This window comes from Desmodus rotundus, chromosome 11, assembly GCF_022682495.2.
Source record: "Desmodus rotundus isolate HL8 chromosome 11, HLdesRot8A.1, whole genome shotgun sequence".
NCBI lineage: Eukaryota > Metazoa > Chordata > Mammalia > Chiroptera > Phyllostomidae > Desmodus > Desmodus rotundus.
The window spans coordinates 63,527,308-63,552,614 of NC_071397.1; the positions used below are offsets into that span (position 1 = coordinate 63,527,308).

The 25,307-nt window shown below is 34.9% G+C and overlaps 1 protein-coding gene across 5 annotated transcripts in view; it reads right to left on the reverse strand.

Annotated features, from left to right (window-relative positions):
• The window catches only part of REV3L (REV3 like, DNA directed polymerase zeta catalytic subunit), a 167,136-nt gene that overhangs the window by 82,043 nt on the left and 59,786 nt on the right, over positions 1 to 25,307 (reverse strand). For 3 of the 5 annotated variants that reach the window (XM_045188684.3, XM_045188683.2, XM_045188682.2), the window contains 7 exons: positions 23,019 to 23,093; positions 12,769 to 12,929; positions 10,719 to 10,815; positions 7,812 to 7,906; positions 7,162 to 7,266; positions 6,032 to 6,116; positions 5,797 to 5,948 (listed from right to left, as the gene is read on the reverse strand). In XM_045188684.3, coding sequence (XP_045044619.1) covers positions 5,797 to 5,948; positions 6,032 to 6,116; positions 7,162 to 7,266; positions 7,812 to 7,906; positions 10,719 to 10,815; positions 12,769 to 12,929; positions 23,019 to 23,093 — 770 coding nt within the window. The remainder of the gene's footprint in view (positions 1 to 5,796; positions 5,949 to 6,031; positions 6,117 to 7,161; positions 7,267 to 7,811; positions 7,907 to 10,718; positions 10,816 to 12,768; positions 12,930 to 23,018; positions 23,094 to 25,307) is intronic. The other 2 variants (XM_071219649.1, XM_024551816.3) reach the window with 1 other exon arrangement.

Sequence of the window (25,307 nt, forward strand, 5' to 3'; positions counted from 1 at the left end):
AGCAGACTGATGGTTGCCAGAGGGGTCGGGGGTTGTAAGGCAGGTGAAAAAAGTGAAGTGAGTAAGAACAAATTGGTAGTTGCAAAACAGTCACAGGGATGTAAAGTACGGTATACAGAATATAGTCAATAATACTGTAATAACTATGTGTGGTACCACGTAGGCACTTAAAATATTGGGAGAATCCCTCTGTAAATTATATGGTTGTCTAACTATTATGGTATACACCTGAAAGTAATATAAAATAATATTAAATGTCAACTGTAAAAGAAAAATAAGGGTTAAGAAATGTTCCTATATTGGTCTATTAAACAATGAATTCCTAGTAAAATCTCAACAGGGATCTTCCCAGAGATGAAATCTGACCCTAAAATTAACACAGGAGAGTTTTTTATTTTTTAAGTATATTTTATTGAGTATGTTATTATAGGTGTCCCATTTTTTTCTTCCTTTTGTTCCCCTCCTCCCTCTACCCCCCTCTCACCAGCATTCCCCACCCTTTGTTCATGTCCATGGGTTACGCATATAAGTTCTTTGGTTTCTCCATTTCCTGTACTATTCTTAACCTTGTCCTGCTTATTTTGTACCTACCAATTATGCTTCTTATTCCGTCTATCTTTTCCTCCATTCTCCCTCCGCCACCCCCACACCAATAACCTTCCATTTCTGTGATTCTGTTCCTGTTCTAGTTGTTTGCTTAGTTTGTTTTTGGGTTTTTTTTAAGGTTCAGTTGTTGATAGTTATGAGTTTGTCATCATTTTACTGTTCATAGTTTTGATTTTCTTCTTTTCCTTAAATTCCTTTAACATTTCATATAATAAGGGCTTCGTGATGATGAACTCCTTTAACTTGTCTGCCCTTCCATTCTATTTTTTAAAAGATTTTACTTATTTGTTTTTAGAGAAGGGAAGGGAGGGAGAAAGAAAGGGAGAGAAACATCAATGTGTGGTTGCCTCTCACCCACCCCCTACTGGGGACCTGGCCTGCAACCCAGGCATGGGCCCTAGACTAGGAATCAAACCAGCGACCCTTTGGTTCACAGGCCAGCACTCAATCCACTAAGCCACACCAGCTAGGGCTGCCCTTCCATTCCAAATGAAAGCTTTGCTAGATAGAGCAATCTTGGATGTAGGTCCTTGCCTTTCAGGACTCTGAATACTTCTTGCCAGCCCCTTTTTGCCTGTAAGGTTTCTTTTGAGAAATCAGCTGACAGTCTTATGGGAATTCCTTTGTAGGTAACTGTCTCCTTTTCTCTTGCTGCTTTTAAGATTCTCTCCTTCTCTTCAATCTTGGGTAATGTAATTATGATGTGTTTTGGTGTGTCTAACTTTTTTAGGACTCTCCGAGCTTCCTGGACTTGCATGTCTATTTCTTTCACCAGATGGGGAATTTTTTCTTCATTGTTTTTTAAATTAAGTGTTCAGTTTCTTGCACTTCTTCTTCTCCTTCTGGAACTCCTATGATTCAGATGTTGTAATGGTTAAAGTTGTCCCAGAGGTTTCTAAGCCTCTCTTCATTTTTTAGAATTCTTGTTTCTTTCTTCTGTTCCAGTTGAATGTTTTCTTCTTCCTCTGCTCCAAATTGTTTATTTGAGTCTGGTTTCCTTCCCTTCACTGTTGGTTCCCTATATATTTTTCTTCATTTCCCTTTGAATAGCCTTCACTTCTTCCTCTATTTTGCATCCATACTCAACCATTTCTGTGAGCATCCTGATTACCAGTGTTTTGAGATCTGCATCTGGTAGCTTGGCTATCTCCTTGTCACTTAGTTCTTTTCCTGGAATTTTGTTCTTTCATTTCAGCCATATTTCTTTGTCTTGACACACCTGTTATGTTGTAAGGGGCAGAGCCTTAGGTATTCATCAGGGAAGGCTCTTGGCTGTGCTGTGGTACTATATGTGGGGGAGGGGTCAGAGAGGAAACAATACCACTTGCTTGGCTGTCGCCCCACCTTCAGTCAGTTCCCCTGCTAACCACAAGTGAATTACACACTTCTGGTGCTGAATCCCGGGTGGGTGGGCCTGTGTACATACTAGGACCCCGTGGGTCCCTCCAAGAGACTCTCCTGTGAGACTGGGAGATTATCTTGGCACTGTAATCCCCATGTTTTTACATCCAGAGGTCTTGAGGCTTTATTTCCCTGTGCTGGAACCCTGTGACTGGTGGACTAGGCAGTCCCACATTCGAGTGCAGATAAACTGACATCAACAGCTACTCAGACTCACTCCCTCTGGGCTACAGCACCAGGGAGGTGGCTTGAGAGGCACCAGTGGTGTGCAGGGGGAGGCTGAGATGTCTGGCATCAAGGTGAGCAGAGGCCATTGTCCCCTCTCTGGGCTCTCTTCCCACAGAGCTGGCAGACTAAGATTCCATTAACACTGTTTGACCCATCTTGGACATCCCCCAGGAGAGCTTGTGTTAAAGATCAAGAGTAGACAATTTTGAAGCCAAATAAGGGAAGATCTGCCCTTGATGAAGCAACCATAACTACAACATTTGCCCAATGTTAATAATATTACACACAGGGCCCTATGTGTAATATTATTAACATAGGGCAGTGATTTGCAAACTTTTCCATTTCATGGTAAACATAAACTTATTAAAGTTTTGTGGCACAACAAAAATATATATTTTTTGCCAATTTGACAAAAAAATAGCTATAATTTTGATTCATTCACACCAGACAGCAACTGTTGTGTTGGCTGTTGTCATTTTTTTAATTTGACAATCTAAGGGAAATGAGGCCAGTGTACCTGACTAAATAGTCAGGTATTGTATGTTTTAAAAATTCATACAGCACACAGGTTGAAAAATCGCTGACATGGGGGAAACATGGTTGAAGTTGGGTAATTGAATAAAAAAAGTTGAAGACCTAAATGTGAAAAACCAAATTGTAAGCTCATATAAGTCTTAAGGATGAAAATTTTCATTAAATCCAGGTAGGGAAGGACTCACCAATCACGTACAACAAGCAGATCATAAAGGAAAAAAATTGTTAAATTGACATTAAAACTGAAGACATGCAAAACACACACACACACACACACACAAAGAAGAAGAAGAAGAAAGAAAAAACGATGGGAAAGAAAGCTAAAAATTTTTTTGAAGACTTCTAAAGTATAATTCTAGATGGGGGAAAAATATCTCTAAAATATATATAACTGTAAAGGCTTAATATCTAGAAAACGTAAGGAACTTCTACAAACGAGTAAGAAAAAGACCAGTGACCCAATAAAAAAGAACAAAGAACACCAATAAGCAATTTTCAGATAAAGAAATCCAAGTGCTCAAACTTATTAGTAATCAGGAAATACAAATTAAACTAAGGAGACACCATTTCAAAGAATCAAAATGGCAAGAAATTTTCTATCTGACACTTTCCAACGTTGTTGAGGATGTAGGGAAATACAAGTTCTAATATATTGTGAAAATATAATCTTAGGTACATTTTATAGAGCAATTTTGTAACATTGGCATTACTACTATAATGTTATCATATCTCAAAATCTGAAAAATTGAGCACTAAAAATAACAGGGCTTACAGGAAAAAAATATAAAGGCAGAATTTACGAAACTTTGTGACCAGAGGACTAACAAAATCAATAATTGGTATAGGGGAGATAATTCTGACCAGTTAGGAAGACAGCTCAGCGTGGTTGGAGGCTGTCATGGTGAATATGAAAAGCACACAGAAAACAATAGTATGGAAATGCTGGGTACCTTTCGATTACAGAGTGCAGCTGGCAGATGCTAAAACAAAGCAAATGGAAGAGCTCTGAGAGAAGACTGCCATTAAGGTGAACTCAGGAGATGGTGCAACCTGCCATTAGTCAGAGAAGGCACAGTGCTGGCATCCAACTCTTAAAGAGGGAGGAAGATCTGGGTGTAGATACTCATTTTCAGTTGTTTAATATAGTCAAAAGCCCCTGCTTCCAATGCAGCAGTGAAAAAAGGGCTTTTCCTTTTATGCTGAAGGCTATAATTCTATTCCTGCTAGTTTGGCTCCCCTTGCCTAGAAAAACTGCATATGAAATAATGTGACTTCTAAGTGAAGCTTTCATTTTTCTCTTGTTCCCCAATTATCTATAAAGTAATTGCATTACAGAAACCCTATCAGAACACAATAGTACACTACATACACCTTAAAACTTGGCAAATTTCACTTCTACGTATCTTTTGTGGAGAAATTCTTGTACACAGTCACAAAATGACACATACAACACTGTTATTAACAGTGCTAATGTGAAAACCATCTAATAGTTGTAGAGAAACCAATAAACTTGTTTAGTCTTACAAAGGAGCACACTAATCAACAGCTAACATGAATGACCTAGAAATGTGTATGAACAAAGACAGATTTCAAAATTATAATACTGACATAAAAATACTCAACATCACTAGTAATGAGGGAAATGATAATTAAAACCATAATGAAATGCAATTTCACATTACACTAGGATGACTGTAAAAAAAGACAGATAATAACAAGTGTTAGTGAGGATGGAGAGTCACTGGACCTCTCACATATTGCTGGTGGGAATGTAAAACAGTGTAGTCATTATAGAAAAGTTTTGGCAGTTTACTAAAAAATTAAACACAAGATTGCCAAATGATCCAGCAATTCCACTCCTTGGTATCTACTCAAGAAAAATGAAAATATATATCCACACAAAGACTTACATACAAATGTTTCTAGCAGCATTATTCTTAAGAGTCAAAAAGTGAAAACAACTCAAATAATATCAACTGGTGAATGAATTAATAAAATATGGTATAGCCAGACCATGCAATACTACTATTCAACAATAAAAATACTTATAGCCTTGGCTCGTGTGGCTCAGTGGATTCAGTGCTGGCCTGTGAAACAAAGGTTGTTGGTTTGATTCCCAGTCAGGGCACATGCCTGGGTTGCAGGCCAGATCCCCAGTGGGGGCATGCAAGAGGAAACCACATATTGATGTTTTTCTCCCTCTCTTTCTCCTTCCCTTCCCTTCTCTCTAAAAATAGGTAAAATCTTAAAATAAATAAATAAATCCTTTAAAAAATACTTATAGCTACAATATAGATGAACCTGAAAATGTTATGTTGAATGAAAGAAGACACAAAAAATTGCATATTGTATTTCATTTATTTATGTCCAAAAAAGGCAAATCTTAGAAATAGTGATTGCAAATGGACACAAAATCTTTTGAGGTGAAGAAAATGTTCTGAAACCAAATTATGTAGATGTCTGCAGAACTCTACAAATTTGGTATAAATCACTGAATTATAAACTTAAAATGAGTGCATTTTGTGTTATGTAAATTATACCTAAATTAAGTTATTAAAAATATGTTCAATGAAAAAAGTAAGTTGTTTAACCTATGACAAGTAGGGTACCATTATGTAAAATCTAAAATAATAGTATAATGTTGTGGGCATACATCCAAGGTGGGGCAAAAGTGAGTTTACAGTTACTCATATGGTAATAATACAATAATTAATAAATATAAGTAATATAAGATTATACTCTGTTTTTGTATTCACAACTGTAAACCTACTTTTGACCCACTCTATATACAAGAATATATAAAATCATACAGGGTAACAGTTTGCACCAACTGCAGAATAGTGCTTATCTCTAGAGATGAAAAAAAAAGTAAATGAATGGGAGAGAGGTTTTTGCTGTATCAATGATGTTTATTTCTTAGGGGGAAAAAAAAGAAAAACTTAGTAAACCCAACCACATACTTATATCTCAGTGCTAGACATACAGTCTGTCAGGGTATTTTCTGCAAACCTGAAAAGAAAACCTCACCTTTGCTCAATTCTGTGTCTTTGTGGACTTCTACCATATTAGCTGGTGTACAATGAAGAATTTCGGGAGACAGAACCTCAGAGTGCAGTGTTAACTCAGCAGAGAACTCCTGGGATCCATCGCTGTAGTCCACAGATCCTGATAACGTTCTGCTTAATTAAAACACATCCTTTATGATAAACTAGATAACAAAGCAGTAAAATAGTTCTAAGATCTATAATAAATAAGCACTTACACAGAGAAATCATTCTGTTTGAGAATTTCCTGAAGTCTCTTCTGAAATTTTTTTTCACTTTCTGTTGCTGGCACAAACCTGCGATCTTTGAATTTTAAAAGTTCATTAAGAAAAATGTAGATAGCAAATGAACAAAATATTTTCTCTTCTCCTAAAATAGCTTTTAAAATAGCAATTTTCTATCCTTCTCTTGACACATATAACACCACCTAAAAGTAGTTCTATTATAAAAACAAACAAGAGAAATGGCTGTTATTGAACCTATATAATTAAGCACTTAAAGTCAGTTCAAGTTCTGCAATTGTAACTTAAATCTAACACAGAAAAACATTGTTCTCTACATATACATGTACCATACACTGAAACTAGAAATTTTCCCTCTAAAATATTTCTATTTTAAAATGCACTGAAAATTTATCAAAGTATGCATTCAAAATTTATCAAAGTATTTTTAGTGTCCAAGACACTATAATAAAATTTTGAAATTTTAATTGGACTTCAGTATAGCCTTACTACTGTATTTCAAATAATTTTGCCCTGTGAATTATGTCTTTATTCTTTTACCTTTAATTTAATATTTTTGTTGTGTCCATGCATTTATTGAAGCCCCCTCAAATTCTTTCTAAGTAGCAGGGTTTAGTAATAAATAAAATGAGTGTTTTCTTCAGAGGTCTAGAAGAAGATGACCAAAGTGAGAGTTTTTATGATATACTGGGGTAATAATTTGGGGGCCATATTTCACAGGTACATTTTCAAAGCTTAATAAACACAGTGTTTCTAAGTTGGGATTCATAGTCTTCTATGAGTATTCTGTAGCTCATTTAGAAATACAGAAGGTTAAAACATATTAAAGAATGAAAAAGGTGCAAAAATGTGACACCAGAGGACATAGGTATGGTGAAAACCAAGGACAACGAAGATGTCAATTTCTTATGGGAAAACAGATAATGAGTGATTTTGGAGGTAACGAATTACTGGTTTGGAGCAATGACAATAGAAAAAATATCTAGAAAATCTGAAGGTAACTTGAAAAGTAAATTTTTAAAGTCAAGGTAAAAACTCAATGGCTTAACCTTTTCTATTAAAATATCTTGTTTAAAAAAATCATTAGAGTACTATTTGGTTTATACCTTGTGATTCAGGTTGGCTAATTTGAGAAGTTTCATTTCTGTTTCTTCGCCGTTGTTTTTCATCTTCCCATATAGCCTGTAGACCAGGGTTTCCACCAATTTGAGCTGTAATCACAATAAAACTTCACTACTGCAAGGTTAAACATACTTGCTTAAAAAAAGAAATCCAAACTTTTAGAAAAATAAATACTGTCGCGTAAGAAAAACAATTACCTATTTTGTGTAATAAAGCAGACAGGTTATCCCCACCTACATTTCTTATGTTACTCTGTTTTTAGTTTTTAGTTCTCAAAAACCCAAGTGAGTAAGATTCAAACATTTGATGATAGCCAATAGACCTAAGACTTGGCATATACCCTAAATATTAAAAGTCAGATTATATTAATTTTTAAAATACTGGCTAATTTACTTGTAACATTTACTATAGGTTCATGACTGTACAAACATACGTGTATGAATGAAAATATAAATGAATAATAATGACTATCTCATCAGAGGAACAGAAGCAATCTTCGTAACATTTGTTAGCCTACTTCTATAACATCTTACATCTCTCATAATGTTTTCTTCCCTATTACTTAGGTCATTAATTTTTATAAATAAAAACATATTAAGAATAATTATATATATATACATATATATATATATACCTTCAATGTCCAGCCGATTTAAGATGTCAGCAGCTACAGCATCTACTTCTAATTCACATGTACTCTGTGGTTCAACACCTTCCAGTATTAATGAGCTGTATTAGAAACATACCAAAAAACCACAATAATTATGTAAGAGCAAATTTTCTGAAGATTTTTTAATACAATTTTTTATGTTTAGGTGGTAAGCAGAAAAGTCAGTGATATATTAATTCACAAGTATTCATGATATAATCGGTATTATATATATACATATCAAGAAATAAAAAACAGGGAGAAAAATATAAAAAATACTAGTATATATACAACTCAATTGAGATCCGTTTGCAGTATATTCTACACATTTAGGTTCATTATATTTTATATATAAGGAATGTACAACATTTCAGCATGTGGGCCCTATCTAGTACAGAATGGGATAACAGAGGATAACTGAGAGATATTATCAAAAACCATACAGATATGTAATCATTTGCTCAGAGGCATGTTTCTCAGCAATCACAGATTGTTTAAAAAATAAGGAGATGGGGATGGGCGTGGTGGGGAAAAAATGGAGACAACTGTATTTGAACAATAATAAAAAATAAAAGAGGAGAGAATATGCAACAAGAGATGAGGGGAGGTGAGTATACAGAAAAGTGGGCAAATGATACTATTCTCCCTGCCCCCAACTACTGCTAAGCTGGAGAAAGCTTTAAAATTCACCCTAACTACAGACTTGAGAAACCATGTGTTCAATAGTGGGATCATAGCTAGGAAATATAATACCACAAAGTCATTAATTTTTATGAGAACTATGGAGGGTTGTTCCTGCTAATGTGCTTTGACTTAGAAGTTCATATATATATATTTTTTATCAGAGCCACAAAAAAAGATTAGGACACCACATAACAGTTCCTGCTTGACAGAATAAACATACAACTTCTAGGGTGAATCCCAGTTACTCATTCCAAAATTTAGATGTCCTACCAATACAGACATCAAATGAAAATGAGAGAGTCATGATTTTACTAGAAAGTGGGTGATGGCAGATTTCATCCACATTTGTATTTGAAAATTTTTTTAATGTTTTAGGAGAAATATATTAGCAAAACTGCATTTTCCATAGTCTGTCCCTAAAGAAATTTTGATGAAACATTAGAAATTAATTTGTTAAACCACAGACTTTTTACAATTCAAATACATATACATGTATGTACAGACAGAAACATAAAACATATCTTTATCATTGACAGAAAAGAAACATATTAGCCAACCTATCACTATATATCCATTTCACTTTCAAAAAACTAATTCCTCAATGCTATCTTCTTCATTCATATAATTTTAACGAAATCAATTTCGTCATGAAATGACGTATCAGATAGTTTAAGGTCAACAATTTTCTCCTTATACTAAAAAATTTCACAAGTTTTGAAAGAACTATATTGTGAATTTCAAAGGTGAATTTCCAAGGAGTAACACATCTGTGACAAAGGAGGGAAACGATAACATCAAAAAATACAATCTCATAGTAGAAATTTAAGTGATACTTGTTAAGCTGAATCAAGAGGTAAGGCAAATCACTGTCCGCATCACTTTAAAGTCTTATTAAGTCTCATTCTGGGATAACATTATAATCAGAAAACATTATATTTCCTTCATTACTTAGTGATATTCTTTCTTTTTTCTTTTCTTCCTTTTTTTTTGTTCTCTTGTTTATTTTCTTCATTAGATTCCACATATAAGTAAGATCATATGGCATTTGTCTTTCACTGACTGGCTTATTTGATTTAGTCTCCAGTTCCATCCATGCTGTTGCAAAAATTAAAAGAGTTCCTTCTTTTTTTACTGCTGCATAGTATTCTGTTGTATAAATGCACCAGCTTTTTTATCCACTCATATACTGATGGGCACTTAGGCTGTTTCCAGATCTTGGCTATTGTAAGTAATGCTGCTATGAGCGTATGAGCATAGCATATTCTTTCAAATTGGTGTTTCCTTAGTGATATTTTTCCTTAATTTTAGATACTAAAAAAATCCCAAGTAAATCTACAATATGAAAATTCTGATAAGTACATATTAAGATCTTAAACTACCTAAATTAAGCTGTAAAAACATATTTTGATAGTTTCTCTTTGACTGATTAATTCACATTTTCCTTTCATGAAATAAAAAATAAAGTCATTTAAACACTTTTTCCACCTTGCATTTTTCGTAAAAAAGCATCAGATGACATATGTACAGTGAAAAGAAGAAAACCATCACCACCCTGTCAATACCCAATTGATTGATAAAAGATCAAGAAAGCCTGGGCAATGCTTGGTGGTATAAAACAGAAATCCCTCTGAGTTCCAGGTAGATAAAGCTATTACTAATAACTTTTATAGGTACTGATTACCTACCTGCTTTATGGTAGGAAAATTTAAAAGTTTAGAATGTTAACTTCCTCAAAATAAATTAATAAAGTAGTCTCATAAATAAAACAATCAAAGGAAATCACAGATTATATTATTCATACTCAGTACGTCAACCCACTTTTCCCCACCAATATTTAGTATTTAGAAATGTAAAGGGTTATTTTTACTAAAAATATTTACTATTTAGGTTTCCCATTGGTATTTTATTATGTGATTTTTACTTGACAAGTTGTATGGTATCAATTTAGAATGGACAATGAAGATAAATGTTGGAGAGAAGTATAAAAACCAGAGACCTTTTATTAAGTGATTATTAGGTATATTATCATGGTTTCTTTTTAAAATGTATGATTCTATGTAAAATACTAATGTTGAAATTTGCTTTTTTAATAAATTTATATATTAAAAACACCAAATATAAGGTTAAAATTAAATGATGGTAACCACTAACTTCTGCATACAGTAAGATATATGTAAATAAATTTTCTTCTTTACAACATTAACTAACCTTGGTATTTCATTTTCTTCCCACCGAAACAAGGTACCAGTAAGAGAATTTCCTGGTAGCCGATCTTTGTAAGATCCAGTTCCACGCAATGAATCACCTGCAAATAGAAAAGTAAAAGGGAATAAGTTCTAATTTTAATTTGCATATAATTACTCTTTAAGTAAATAATATATAACCTATATGACTAGCTCCTAAAAATTCATACATCCCTAGAAATGTATATGCACAGTTGAGAGTAATGGTTCCAAACTAAGAAGGGAAAGAAGTATTTATGCTATATGTTCATGAGAGAGAAATGGCTGCATGACTTTCATAGTAGAATAAAAGAATATACTTAAATGGGCTATTTTGATAGGTATGCTTAAAATTTCATTTTATAAATAAAGATGTATTAAAATTTTTTATAGACTTTAATCCAAATTCCTAGGATATTCTGTATAAGCCTCAATTAAAATTCTAGTGGAAATCAGGTTCCAGATAAAATTCAAAACATACTTTAATACTAATCCCTAAAAAAAATAAAAAAGGAAATATACAATGTATTCCAGAAGTAATGGCAGTACAACAGTGAGTGGAAACCTGGGGCATATGCAAATACAATCTGACCAACAGCTGAAAAGGTGACTTGTTTGCTTAGTTGTCCCAGTTTCAAAAAATGAGTCCTAGGGTCATGCTTTTGAAGTAGTCTCTAAATTTTAGTAATTTTCCTGTGATCTCTTACGGGAATTTAAATTTTCAGATAAGAGAAAGCTTGAATCCTGACATTATGAAAGACATTAAATTTGCAATCCTTTCCAGCTAAATGTAACACTTTGATTTTCTTATTTGGCCAGCTTGATCACAAAATATTATAATTAGACTGAGATAAGGTATTACCATCTTTGCTATTTCAACAAAATACATATCTTCACAACAGGTAACTAATTCTCCCCTATAATTTATGTATATTTTAGCATATTTCCATAAAGAACATGGAAATTCATATATATATTATATATGATATATAAACATATAATTTCAACTGTGGATGTCAAAAAATATACTATAAAATGCCTCTGTGGTGCTCAGAATATTTACATAAGTACTTCTCTAATACTTCACCTTAACAAATACAGCAATTAGTAATTTGCATTTCATTTGAAAACTGGTTATATAACTGAATACTGAGACAAAATTATATATGCATATATAATATTAGAATTCCTAACTCTTTTTCACTTTTGAATTTACTTCAATGTTGAAAGTAAAATTACATTATGTACTTATTAACTTGTCTTATAAGATAAAATGTTGTTATGCATACATATATATATATATATATATATATATATATATATAATATAAATATTAACTTGCCATTAAGGTTACTGGCAGTTTAACTGTAATATGTCTGAAATAATGACAAAATACAAAAAATGATTTATCTATTCTTTTTATGATTTTAGTGTAACCTATTATGTCATACAAAACAAACAAAACAAAAACCTGAGGGCTATTTGGTATAATGAATTAAGGTATAAATTTTATTTCATCATACTTGCAATTTCCCTGCTTTTAATTTCTCCCAATTAAATTTCATATATTTCTGCCTTCAGATTGTAAAAATTTTCCATAGTTAAAAAAACCCCTTCTAATCATCATTCCAATACTTTTACCTAGATTTTACAACTGAAATAAATGACTTACATATATTTGCCAATTAAAAATTTTCTCATCTCACCTACTGGAAACAAACTTTTGTGGGAATGTTATTGAGAATGTTCTAAATTTGATTGTAGTGATGGCTGCATAGCTCTATCAAAATCCTAAAACCACTGAATTTTCCATTTTAAATGAGTGAATTGCGTGGTATGCAAATTACACCACAATAAAGCTGTTACAAAAAATTTCAATTGAGATTCTTTTCCTAATAAACTCTAACACCATTTTGTATATTTATTCTTTATCCACTCAGCACTTATTATACAACCTAAATATATACTATTTTATAAATCATCAATTATATAACCTTGTTTTAATGCTTTAATTTGAATTGAGAAATTAACCTTACTTTTCCTTTTTGCTTTTCGGAACTTGACAGCAGCCAGATTTATTAAATTCATTCCATATAGATTGTAGTCAATGAAGAGCTGTAGGAGGTAGGGAATATGCGCTTCGTGAGGCTGAAAAAATTTATTCATTATGGCTCCACTTTGCAAGAGTTCACATATCCTAAGTTAGGAAAAAAATTATATAATAAAATTATGTTTCCTTGGAAGTTAAGTGAAACAATTATACTAATAGAGAATAAAACATTATATTGGCATTCAAATTTTAACTTCAATTTACTGGAAATTTGTATTTTGTAAGAAATTAAAAGCTTAAATCAAATTCTAGAGTAAGCCACATGCTCTGAAAATGACAAAAACCTTAGATGAAGAGTATTTTTTTCCATTTTTAAAAACACTTATTGATTTTTAGAGAGAAGGTAGATGGAAGGGGGAAAAGAGAGAGATGGAGGGAGGGAGAGGAAGAGAGAAAGAGAGAGAGAGAGAATAATCAGTTGTCGGGCTCCCATATGCGTCCCGCCTGGGGACTGAACCTGCAACCTAAGTATGTGCCCTGACTGGGAATCAAATCCCCAATCCTTTGGTATACAGGATGATGCTCCAACCAAATGAGCCACACCAGCCAGGGCAAGAGTATTTTGACTTTTAAAACTAGTTTAATACTAACTATTGGATTGACCAAAAAGTTCATATAGTCTTCTCTGTAAAATAAAAGACATTTTTCATTTTCACCAATAACTTTACTGATTTGAGTATTTTGTGTATGTCGGCTAGCTCCCACTTGGTATAACCCTGATTGTTCTCAATTGATGTCTCGATTTGATCACTACCAACTTCAACTGCTCTACCCAACCATGGAGCATCGTCTGGAGAGAAATTTCCAGCATGAAACTCTGTAAGCCACTTTTGACATGTTCCATCAATCACAGTACCTTCTCTACATGCTGCACAAATCTTTTTTTGTGTTTCAGTTGTTTTTACCTTTCTTGAAATAATAAAGCATAATATGCAGAAATGTTGCTTATTTTCTTTCATCTTTGATATGAAAGTGGCTACGTAAAAATTCACCAATTTTGGTAAGTTTTTAAAAAATGCCCACTGACATGACAGTTGTTACAATATGATCTAACAAAATTATTTCGAATGAAGTTAAAGACAACTAAGCACTACTAGAGCCATCTTATGGAAAAAACCCATACAAACTTTTTGGCTAACCCAATATTTTGAAAAAGAGAAAATGTCAAACAGGCTTTTAAAGTAAGAATTTTCTTTTAAAAATTCAGAACATTTCTTGAAAAGCAGGAAGGTAAAATGACCACATTAGCTAGAGAATGCACAACACTAGTGAGTGAGAGGCTACTGTGGAAAAACTAAGATGATGGTAGTTTTAATAAGAATGTATAGATTCAGGAGACATACAAGAAATAAATGGTCAGGACTTGATGGCTAACTAGTTGTGGAGGATAAGGCAGAATATACATTACAGAGTTGACCATAATGCCTAGATTTCTTGCTTAAGCAGCTAGTTGGTGGTGCTGCATTTATTGAAATAGAAAGGAATGGAAGAAAACAGCCTTTTGGGGGGAATTTTTTTTAGAAGGAAAATAAAGATAAACTGAGTTTTAGACATACTGGGGTTTAAGTATAATGGGATAAGTCAGGTAGATTTTTAAGAAAATACTGAAAATGAATGATAATGGAGATGAGGATAATAGTAATTTTATGAATATGGCAAAGGCAGGTAACATATTTTTAACCACTATGTATTGGATACTGTATTAAGTGCTTTTAATACTTAATCTCAAGTAATCCTCACTACAAACTGATGGTACTATCATCCCTATTTTAAAAATGGAGAAACTGAGTCTCAGAACCCCAAGGAACAATCACAAATGTTAAAAGACAAACCAACAAAGTGGCATAGATATAACTAATCAGATAGGTATGAAAAAAATGAGAGGAAATATATACATATATAAACATATATTTTATATGTATATAAATAAAACAACAACATTTGGGATTATTTTAAGGCAGTGTAAGAACTGACATAAGGTCAAGGGTGAGGACAAAAAGGTGTTAATTTGATTTAACAACACCAGTGAAAGCAGTTTCAGAAGAATGGTTGGGGTGGAAGCCATACTGGAGTTAAGTTGAAGAGTGAGTGGGAGGTAAGAAATTGGATACACAAAGAACAGGTAAATCCTTCAGGGAGAATAGTTGTGAGTACGAATGTGTGTGTCATGTGTGGGGAAAGGAGATGGGGTAACTAAGAGATGAAGAAAAGGACAAAGAGGGTGGATCTGGAGCTTTGGAGGTGAGGGAAAGAATCACTTTCACCAAAACAGGTAGTGAAAAGGAGAGAATGGATGTGAATAGAGTTTGAGGGTCTTTGATAGGAAATTAAGAGAGCTTTATTCCAGTGGCTCTGGAACTTTTTGGTTCCAGGACTCTTTTCACACTCAAAAATTACTGACAGCACCAAAGAGCTTTTGTTTGTGATTTATATCCATTGATATTTACCATATTAAAAGTTAAAACTGAGAAATTTTAAAGAAACCTATCTACTAATTTAAAAATAACAATAAACTCATTATGTTAACATTTAAAAAAAAACTGTTTTCTAAAACAAAAAACAATTTGGTGAGAAAAGAATAATTGTTTTACATGTTTGCAAATTTCTGTTTTAGTAGAAGATAGATGGATTCTCACATCTGCTTCTGCTCAACCTCTTATGACATTTTGTTCAGCCTCACACAGATATGTAGTTGGAAAAAAGAATAACAATTAGGCTTTTCAGATAAATGTTAATTTTCTTTGATACAATATGGAAAAGGCGCAGAGTGGTAGTTTCTCAAAGGTTAGCAACAATGTGAAATTTGAAACTATACCAACAATTTTGGTATTATGTTACATTAAAATTTATGGGTCTACATCACACTTTAAATACTTTTACACATGTAGGATTTTCTAACATCACACACTGGTCATTTTGAAAATACAGATCCACTAAGTTAAATAGATCTAAATGTTGATATATTTCATTAAACAACATGAAAAAAATATTTGTTAATACCATCTATCTCATCAGAAAAATATCTTTTTAAAAAAACATTTTATTTACTTACTTTTAGAGAGAGGGGAAGGTAGGAAGAAAGAGAGGGAGAGAAACATCAATGCGTGGTTGTTTCTCATGCACCCAGAACTGGGGTCCTGGCCTGCAACCCAGGCATGTGCCCTGACTGGGATTTGAACTGGCGACCCTTTGGTTTGCAGGCTGGCGCTCAATCCACTGAGCCACACCAGCCAGGGCACATCTCTTAAGTATGGGAAGCTATTAAAGTTCACAGTACTGGACTTGCAGTCAGGATGGTGGAAAGAAGTAAATGTGGTACTCAAATCTTCCCACAACCACATCAAAAATACAACCAAACTACAGAACAACCACCATTTAGAACTGCCTGAAATTTAGCTGAATGGAAGTCTTACTACTAAGGATTTAAAGAAGAAGCCACATTAAGACTGGTAGGAGAGGCAGAGATGCAAAATGGAATGTCTCAACCCATGTGTGGCAGTTTGAAACTGGGAGATATCTTGACTATGGAGGTCCCCCTGAGGAGTGAAGGGGTCCCAGCCCCACATCAAACCTCCCCAGCCCAGGGTTCCAGTGCCAGGAAGTCCTCATAACTTCTGGGTGTAAAAAACAGCAGGGATTGTGGCTGAGTGAGACACAGGGCTTCTGGAGTCCAAGGCAGTTCTTAAAGGGCCCATGCATGGACTTACTCAGACTCTTTCCTTCTGAGCTCTAGGATAGGGGCAGCACCCTGAAGGGCACCAGAGAAAAACTGAACTGTCAGTCATCAGGGCGAGAGCTGGGGAGGAGGAGCAGCTTTCTGCCAGACAAAAGTGCTGACAGAAGCCACTGTCCTTTTCTGAGTTGACAGGCGGGCACCATATCTAAGTCTCCATCAATCTGTCTCACACTGTTTGCCCCACCCTGGTGATTCCTTGAGACCCTGTCCCAACCAATATGTGAGCCCATCCAAGCCGTTTCCAGTGGCTTTTCTATATAACTGGCCTATCTTGCCTCATGCTTCAGACTTTCCTAAAATCTTTCAAACAAGTAGCATCTGGCCTCTGCACACCCCTTACCTCTTGCTAAGTGGCCCCAAGCCCACACTAGCAGAAGCCCACTTTGATTCATAGTTTGACTACTTCTGGGCACCTTTAAGCCCAACACAAGTAGCACCCATCTGCAAATTGCTCTATAGCTCATACGAGGTAGCCCCAGGTAGGGCACAGGGAGTGGCTGGCTAACTCTGCCCCTCCTAGGAGGCCCCAGAGCCAGTGCACATGGTGTACAGCTTCAGACAATGCCAGATTACAACCTTACCAAATCCACCAGCAATGCATTCAAGGTATGGACTTGGTGAGCACCAAAACCCCTATGAAGCAAGTCCTTTGTAGATTTGACTCCTGGGTAGCAGCTCCTTCTCTACTGTAGTCACAGCTGGACCTCACAGTCGATTGGCCTAGGTGGTCATTCCCTCCCAGTGATGCCAACAGCAATCAAGGCTAAACTATCACAGGATGATATACACAGCCCACAAAGGGGTGCACCTGGAGTGCCCAGCTCAAGTGACTGGCAAGGCGGTGGCACTAGGCCCTACAGGACACCTAGCATACAAGTCCAGGAGACGCAGCAGCCCTACCTAAAACATAGAAACAAACATTACGGAGGCAGTCAAAATGTGGAGGCAAAGAAACAGGTCCCAAATGAAAGAACAGGAGAAATCTCCAGGATAAGAGCTAAATGAAATGTAGACAAAGAAACTACCAGATACAGAGTTCAAAACAGTGGTTATAAGGATGCTCAAGGAACTTAGTGAGAACTTCAAGAGCATGAAAAAGGACATAGAAACCATAAAAAAGAACCAATCAGAAATGAAGGCTACACTAACTGAAATGAAGAATAATTTTCAACTAATCAAAAGGAACGTAGATTATACTGAGAATCAAGTAAGTGATTTGGAATATAAGGAAACAAAAACCACCCAATCAGAATAGAAAAAGAAAAAAAAGAATAAAAAAATATGAATATAGTATAAGAAGCCGCTGGGATAACTTCAAGCATACCAACATTCACATCAAGGGGACACTGGATGGAGAAGAAAGCGAGCATGAAATTGAAAACCTATTTGAAAAAATGACAGAAAACTTCCCTTACTTGGTAAAGGAAACGGACATAAGTCCAGGAAGCACAGAGTCCCAAACAAGATGAACCCAAAAAGACCCACACCAAGACACACAATAATTAAAATGCAAAAGGTTGAATACAAAGAGAATCTTAAAAGCAGCAAGAGAAAACCAGTTAGTTACCTACAAGGGAGTTCCTATAAGACTGTCAGGTAATTTCTCAACAGAAACTTCACATGCCAGAAGAGAGTGGCAAGAAATATTCAAAGCAATGAAAAGCAAGGACCTACAACCAAGATTACTCTATTCAGCAAAGCTGTCAGTTAGAATCAAAGGACACACAAAGAGTTTCGCAGACAATAAAAAGCTAAAGGAGTTCACCACCACTAAGCCAGTATAACATGAAATGTTAAAGGGTCTTCTTTAAGAGAAAAAAAAAAGATATGAATAATAACAATAAATACATATCTATCAACAACTGAATCTAAAAATCAAAATAAATGAACAAACAGAACAGAAACAGACTCACAGAGATATTTTGATGGTTGCCAGTTGGGAGAGGGGTTGGGGGACAGGTGAAAAAGGTGAAGGGATTTAGAAGTACAACTTGTATTTACAGAGTAGTTGTGGGATGTAAAGTGCAGCATGGGGAATACAGTCAGCAGTGTTCTAATAACTATGTATGGTGTCAGACGGGTATGAGATTTATTGGGATAATCACTTAGTAAGTTATATACTGTATTTTTTAGATTGTAAGACACACTTTCACCCCCAAATTTGGGAGGAAAATGGGGGTGCATCTTATAGTCCGAATGTAGCTTATCTGGCTCGCTACAGGATTTCTGCTTTAAAGGATGTTATTAAATACTTTACCACATTTTTTGCTTCAAATTTTTTTTTCCTATTTTCTTCCTCTAAAACCTAGGTGCATCTTATGGTCTGAAAAATACGGTAATGTCTAATGTACACTAGGGTGTACACCGGAAACTAATATAACATTGTATGTCATCTATAATTGAAAAATAAAAATAATAAAAAAATAAAATTCACAGTACAATATATATTTTAAAAATTCTAATGTTCTGTTGGCTTAAAAGGTCAAATTTTATCATTAGCAATAAATACTGTGAGTTTTCTTCTTTAAGTGACAGGCTCATTTCATTCATTTTTGAGATGTCTGTCAAATGGGCAAATCACTTTAACTTTTTTTACTTATCAGATGTTCTTTCAAGTAAAAATGGTGTTCCATTAACAAAAACAGTGATTAGTACAGCTTGCAACTAAAAACAATCATAAAAGTGCTTTTCTCTTGAGACACTCATTCATAGCACTTCAGTACACAGAAGATGTGTGTCTTGCTTACTTTCATTTTGTCACATAAAATATTAACGTGTATACTCAAGGGTCAAGATTTAATAAAATTAGTAATTTTTACCATATCCTCATAAATGCTCTTAAGTAAAACTGGCTTTTTTTTAAATCTGAGAGTGTTCAGTAGTGAAAAATACAACAACTAGTACAAGTTGTTCACCTTATCCAGTTTCACTTTCCATGGTTTCAGTTACTCAAGGTCACCCATGGTCTGAAAATATTGAAGAAAAAATTCCAGAAACAGACAATTCTTAAGTTTTAAATTGCATGCTATTCTCAATAGCACGATGAAATCTCTTGTATTCCTGTTCCATCCTGTCCAAGATGTAAATCATCCTTTTGTCCAGCATATCCACACTGTACATGCTACCTGCCTGTTAGTCACTTGGTAGCTATCTCGGTTATCAGATTGACTGCTGAGGCACTGCAGTGCTTGTGTTCAAGTAACCCTTATTTTTATTTAGTAATGGTCCCAAAGCGTAAGAAGAGTGATGCCGGCAACTCAGCTGTGCCAAAGTGAAATGGTAAAGCGTATGTAAGTATAGGAAGAAACACAGCATACTGTATATAGGATTTGGTTTCAAGCATCCACTGGGGGTCTTGGAACATATCTCCTAGAATAAGGGGAGAAGGTACTGTAGTTTTATGCTGTTATCCTTATATGGACCAAGGTGCCAGCAATTTTACCCCCCAACCAGTGAACACAGTGAAAAAGACAAATCACATCTTAGTATCACTATGAAAGTAATATTGATTGTGTAGATACCCTCAAAAGGTCTCAGAAATCCCAGTCCACACTTTGACAACCAATGTTCTAGTATGATGGGTTCTATTTTCTCTATGAGGTAGGAGGCAAAGCTTCAGGATGGACTTAACATTTGAGTAAAGAGAGTAGAGAATGGTAAGCAGAGGCTTAATTAGAGAAAAGTAGAAGTAAGGGAGGTAAGGGAAGGAAGGGCCCAGGTGAAGTTGAAGACCATAAATTTACAGTGGCACCAATCTGTTGTGATTTTTTTTTTCTACTTTTTTTTGGGGGGGGGGGGTATCCTGCAGTAATGAGAAAATGGAGTTTAGCAGAAAGTAAATAAGTGGATTAATTCAGAATTGATGGTTTCACCCGACAGGAAAAGGAGTTGAAATGGTAAAAGAATAGAATCTAAGATGGAAAGAAAAGAAATTAGTTGTAGGAGAGAGCTACAAATGTGAAAGTAGTAGAGTGGGGCCAAGGAGTTTGAAGGCTAAAAACTGGTAGAGTGGGACAGAGTTAAAAAAGATAGAAAAAAGAGACAAAAAATCTTGCTGGAACCATGAATAGGTTCTAACACTGATAGGTGCACAACTCAGTACATTTCCTAAAAATCATAAATTCTGTGTGTGTATATAATGTGTATTTTGTGACTCGTAAATTATTTCAAAAACTTGTTAAAAAAGACATGGAAGATTGTAGTCAGAAACCAAGACGTTTGCATTTAAAATCTGAGAAGTAGGACAAGTTCTAGGGTGTGGTCAATAGAGTAGGTAGTTTAAGGAGAATGGAAGCAAAAATCACAGGTGATGAACAACTAGAGGAATCAAGAAGCCAGTCCCCAAATGATAAGTATAGTGTTCACTCATTTCACAAACAGTTATTCATTAACTATTATGTGCCAGACACTATTCTAAAGACTGGGGATTCATCAGTAAACTTTAGCAGAAAAATCTTTGCCCTTGTGGACTTACATTCTAGTATGATACCAATTTTATATGGAAATTTAAAGAAGAAGATATGTGTGTGCACGTGTGTAAGTGTACATATGTATGTGTGTATATATGTATGTGTGTATATATGAAGAAAATAGAAGGATGTATACCAAACTCCTAAAAGTGTCTGCCTCTAGGGAAGAGAGCTCTGAGTGAGGGTAAGGTCCGAAAGTTGTACTTTAACATTTTACATATTATACTACAGTCAATATTTACACAGCACTTATAATATGACAGGCACTGTTCTGAATGATTTATAGATTTTGATTATCAGAACAATATGTACCAAAATTAACACTATTCATAGATGAGCAAGAGATTAAACAAGTTTCCCAAAGCCACCCAGCTAGTAAGTAGTAGAACCAGATTTTCAGTGTAGGTAATTTGGTCTGGGCTCTTAACCACTGCATTATGTATTAAACAAATACCATAACAAATGATTCACATGTGAAGGTGTTATAAAAAAATAACAAATACAAGATAAAATGTTTTCTTTCACAAAACTGTTCTTTCCTTCATAGCATACATCATGATTTCAGGTTAGATATTTAGGTTACTTGTTTATTATCTGTCTTTCCTGCTAGGCTATAAGATCCCTAAGAGCAGAACCACATAAACTTTGTTCACCGATGCTTACCCAGCAAATACCATAGTACATCAAAAAATGTAGGCATTTTATAAGTATTTATTAAAAATAAATGAATGAATCCATCAATCAATTGGGGAATTTCAGATAGGCACTATGAGAAGCTGACTATATAATTTAAAGCAAACTTATTGGAAATAGTTCAATAAATATTTGATTGCTATAGTCACAGGAAGAAAAATAGGTTATATTTATAATTCAAGCAGAACTACAGCTTACAGGTTATTTATAAAAGACACAAATTTTGTTCATAGTTCCCCCTTGGCACAATTGGGGACAAAAATGAGAAAAAAATGATTGAGGTTTACTCTTGCCATTGTGTATGCAAAAGAGGCTAAGAATCCACAGGGTTTGCTCCATGGATATGAGAAAGTGTGACTGGAGGAGAAATGGGATGGAAAACATCATTGCCTATTCTTAAATATTGTTTTGGTGCCCTACGGAACAGAAGCTGTTTAGGGTAAGGTTGGGGTCAGATAATAAAGAAAACTAATTTTCATTGATTACCCAGAGAAGGAAATAACCACTGTGATTCAGTGTACTTATGGACTAATTTAGAGTAAACCTCATCTCCTTCGTATCTAAATACCTTCTGGGGAAACATCCAGTTTGTATCTTACTAAAAGGTAACCTTTGGAACCTAGTTCCTACTGGCAGAGAAGCTCTTCTGAAAAATCAACACTCAGCACTTTTCCAGGGTAGGATGGAAACACTTGTTTTGAACCCTAGAGGATGACTGAAGTCTTCTCTATATGTGCCCTTCCTGCTCTCAATAACACTGGCTCCAGGATGATTGAGAGAATAAGCTATAGGTCTTAAGGGAGACTTAATGAGAAAAGAAAGAAAATCAAATAGAAACAAAACAAATAAATCCAGGATATAAAATTTCACTAACTACCAATAAGGAGTAAACAGGATTCTGAGACCTCAGAAGCCCTCCCACTCTGACCTCCCTCCCTCTCACACATTTCTCATTTCTTTCAAACTAAAGAGCTAATTTTTCTTGGTATTGAAATCTGGTCTGGTCAACAGGGCACTCAGATCATACATGGGAGCCAGGATGGCTCCTTATCTACTTCCACAAGTCTCTAAATCTGAGACAGAAAAGCAGCAGTTAGGAGCTATAAACCAAGGTCCCTTCACCCTTAAAATATCCTTCCTATGCATAGATGGACCTATTACAGTCTCTTTCATTAGTAATGCCACAAACTACATCAGACTTTCTTCTAGAGTTCTCTTTTTATTATTAAAATACTTAAGTGATAGTTATTCCTGTTTTTATTTCATTTAACTTTGTACCTTTTCACCATTGCAGGATTGTAAAGGTAGATCTTCATAAAGTGTCTTTCCTTCTCATGATAACCATAAAAAGGCCTGGAATAAAAGAAAGAAAATCAAATTATTTTCATCATTCGGAGATGAAATAATATAACTTACTGCTCTAATTCAACTCAGCTGGCGTAATTCAGTCTTTCTTATATTAAATATTACCCCAAACCCTGGCCCCAATACAAAAACTCCAAGACCTTTGCAATTGAAACTACCATAGGTTAACATGTGAAATATTAAAATCTGGTTACTTTTCAAAAAAACTTTTAAAATGACACTTTTAAAAACTAGAGGAAAAAAAGAACAGCAAATCATCATGATTCTTCGAAAGTGGCACTTTTTGCTCTGAGCGCATATGAGAAAAACAGATCTTTCAAGCACGTTCTCCCATTTACCATTTTTTTCTGTCAAAAACTAAAAGTTCTTCATCTACAAAGTCCTTTAATGAACAGCATTTATCATTTTCCTCAACCATCTGTTTATTATTAATTTTGCAAGTTCATTAGGCAGAGACAGTTTACCCATTATGCATATGTTTGTGTGTAACTATCACACACACACACACACACACACACACACGTTTAAGTTTCGAGTGAAGCCTTTGAAAACTGTGTAGATAGGAACTTAGGGGACTGAAAAAACCATGGACTTACTTAAGGACCCTAATTGTGTTGAGGCTGGGTTTTTCTCGGGGCATCAACTGGAATGGGGCAGGAAGAAACAAAAATCTATATGATAGGGAAACAAGTCCTCAATACAAGACAAAATAAGTTGGGCTATAATGTTTCATCATTTCAGGAGGATCTGAAACTATACTTGTACATCTGATATACACACGACCCTTTTCAGAGACAATGTAAATAGAAGCAATATGTGAACAGGTATGAATTTATAGACTAAATAGATAGTTCTGCACCTGCTTAGTATGTCTATAAATAAGTGATTGATTAAATCTTTAGGTGAATATACCCAATCAACTCTCATTTTTAAAAAATATTACTTTCAGCCCTGGCTGGTGTGGCTCACTGGATTGAGCAGTGGCCTGCGAACCAAAAGGTCACGGGTTCAATTCCCACTTAGGGCACCTGCCTGGGTTATGGGTCAGGTTCCCAGCTGGGGGTGTATGATAGGCAACTGTTTCTCTCTCACAGGGCCAGATTTCAAATATTTCTCTCTCTGTGTGTCTGCTTCCCTTCCCCTCTCATTAAAAGTAAATAAATAAAATCTTTAAAAAATATATTAACTCACTTGGGGTTTTGTGATATAACCCTATTTTTTAATTATATTTTATTGATTATGCTATTATAGTTGTCCTGATTTTTCCCCCTTTGTCCCTACCCCACCCAGTACCCCCCCACTCCCTCGGGCAATCCCTACACCACTGTTCATGTCCATGGGTCCTGTGTGTAAGTTCTTAGGCTACTCCACTTCCTATATTGTACTTTACATCCCCATGTCTATTCTGTAACTACCTATTTGTACTTCCTACTCCCCTCACCTCTTCACCCATTCCCCCACAATCCCCTTTGACCTGACAACCATCAAAACACTCTCCGTATCCATGATTCTGTCTGTTCTTCTTGTTTGCTTAGTTTTTTAGATTCAATTGTTGATAGATTTGTATTATTTGCCATTTTGTTGTTTATAGTTTTGATCTTCTTTTCTTAAATAAGTCACTTTAACATTTCATATAATAATGGTTTGGTGATGATGAACTCCTTTAGTTTTTTCTTGTATGGGAAACTCTTTATCTGCCCTTCGAGTCTAAATGATAGCTTTGCTGGGTAGAGCAATCTTGGCCACAGGACCCTGCTTTCCATGACCTTGAATATTTCTTGCTAATCCCTTCTAGCCTGCAAAGTTTCTTTTTGGAAATCAGTTGACAGTCTTAAGGGAACTTGCCTGTAGGTAACTAACTGCTTTTCTCTTGCATCTTTTAAGATTCTTTATCTTCAACCTTTGGTATTTTAATTATGATGTGTCTTAGTGTGGGCCTCTTTGCATCCATCTTGTTTGGGAAACTCTGTGCTTCCTGGACTTGCATGTCTATTTCCTTCACCAAATTAGGGAAGTTTTGTTTCATTATTTTTTCAAATAGATTTCCAATTTCGTGCTCTTTCTCTTCTCCTTCTGGCACTCCTATGAGGCAAATGTTGGACCTCTTGAAGTTGTCCCAGAGGTTCCTTATACTATCCTCATTTTTTTTTTTTAATTCTTTTTTTCTTCTTTTTCTGACTGGTTGTTTTTTGCTTCCTTACA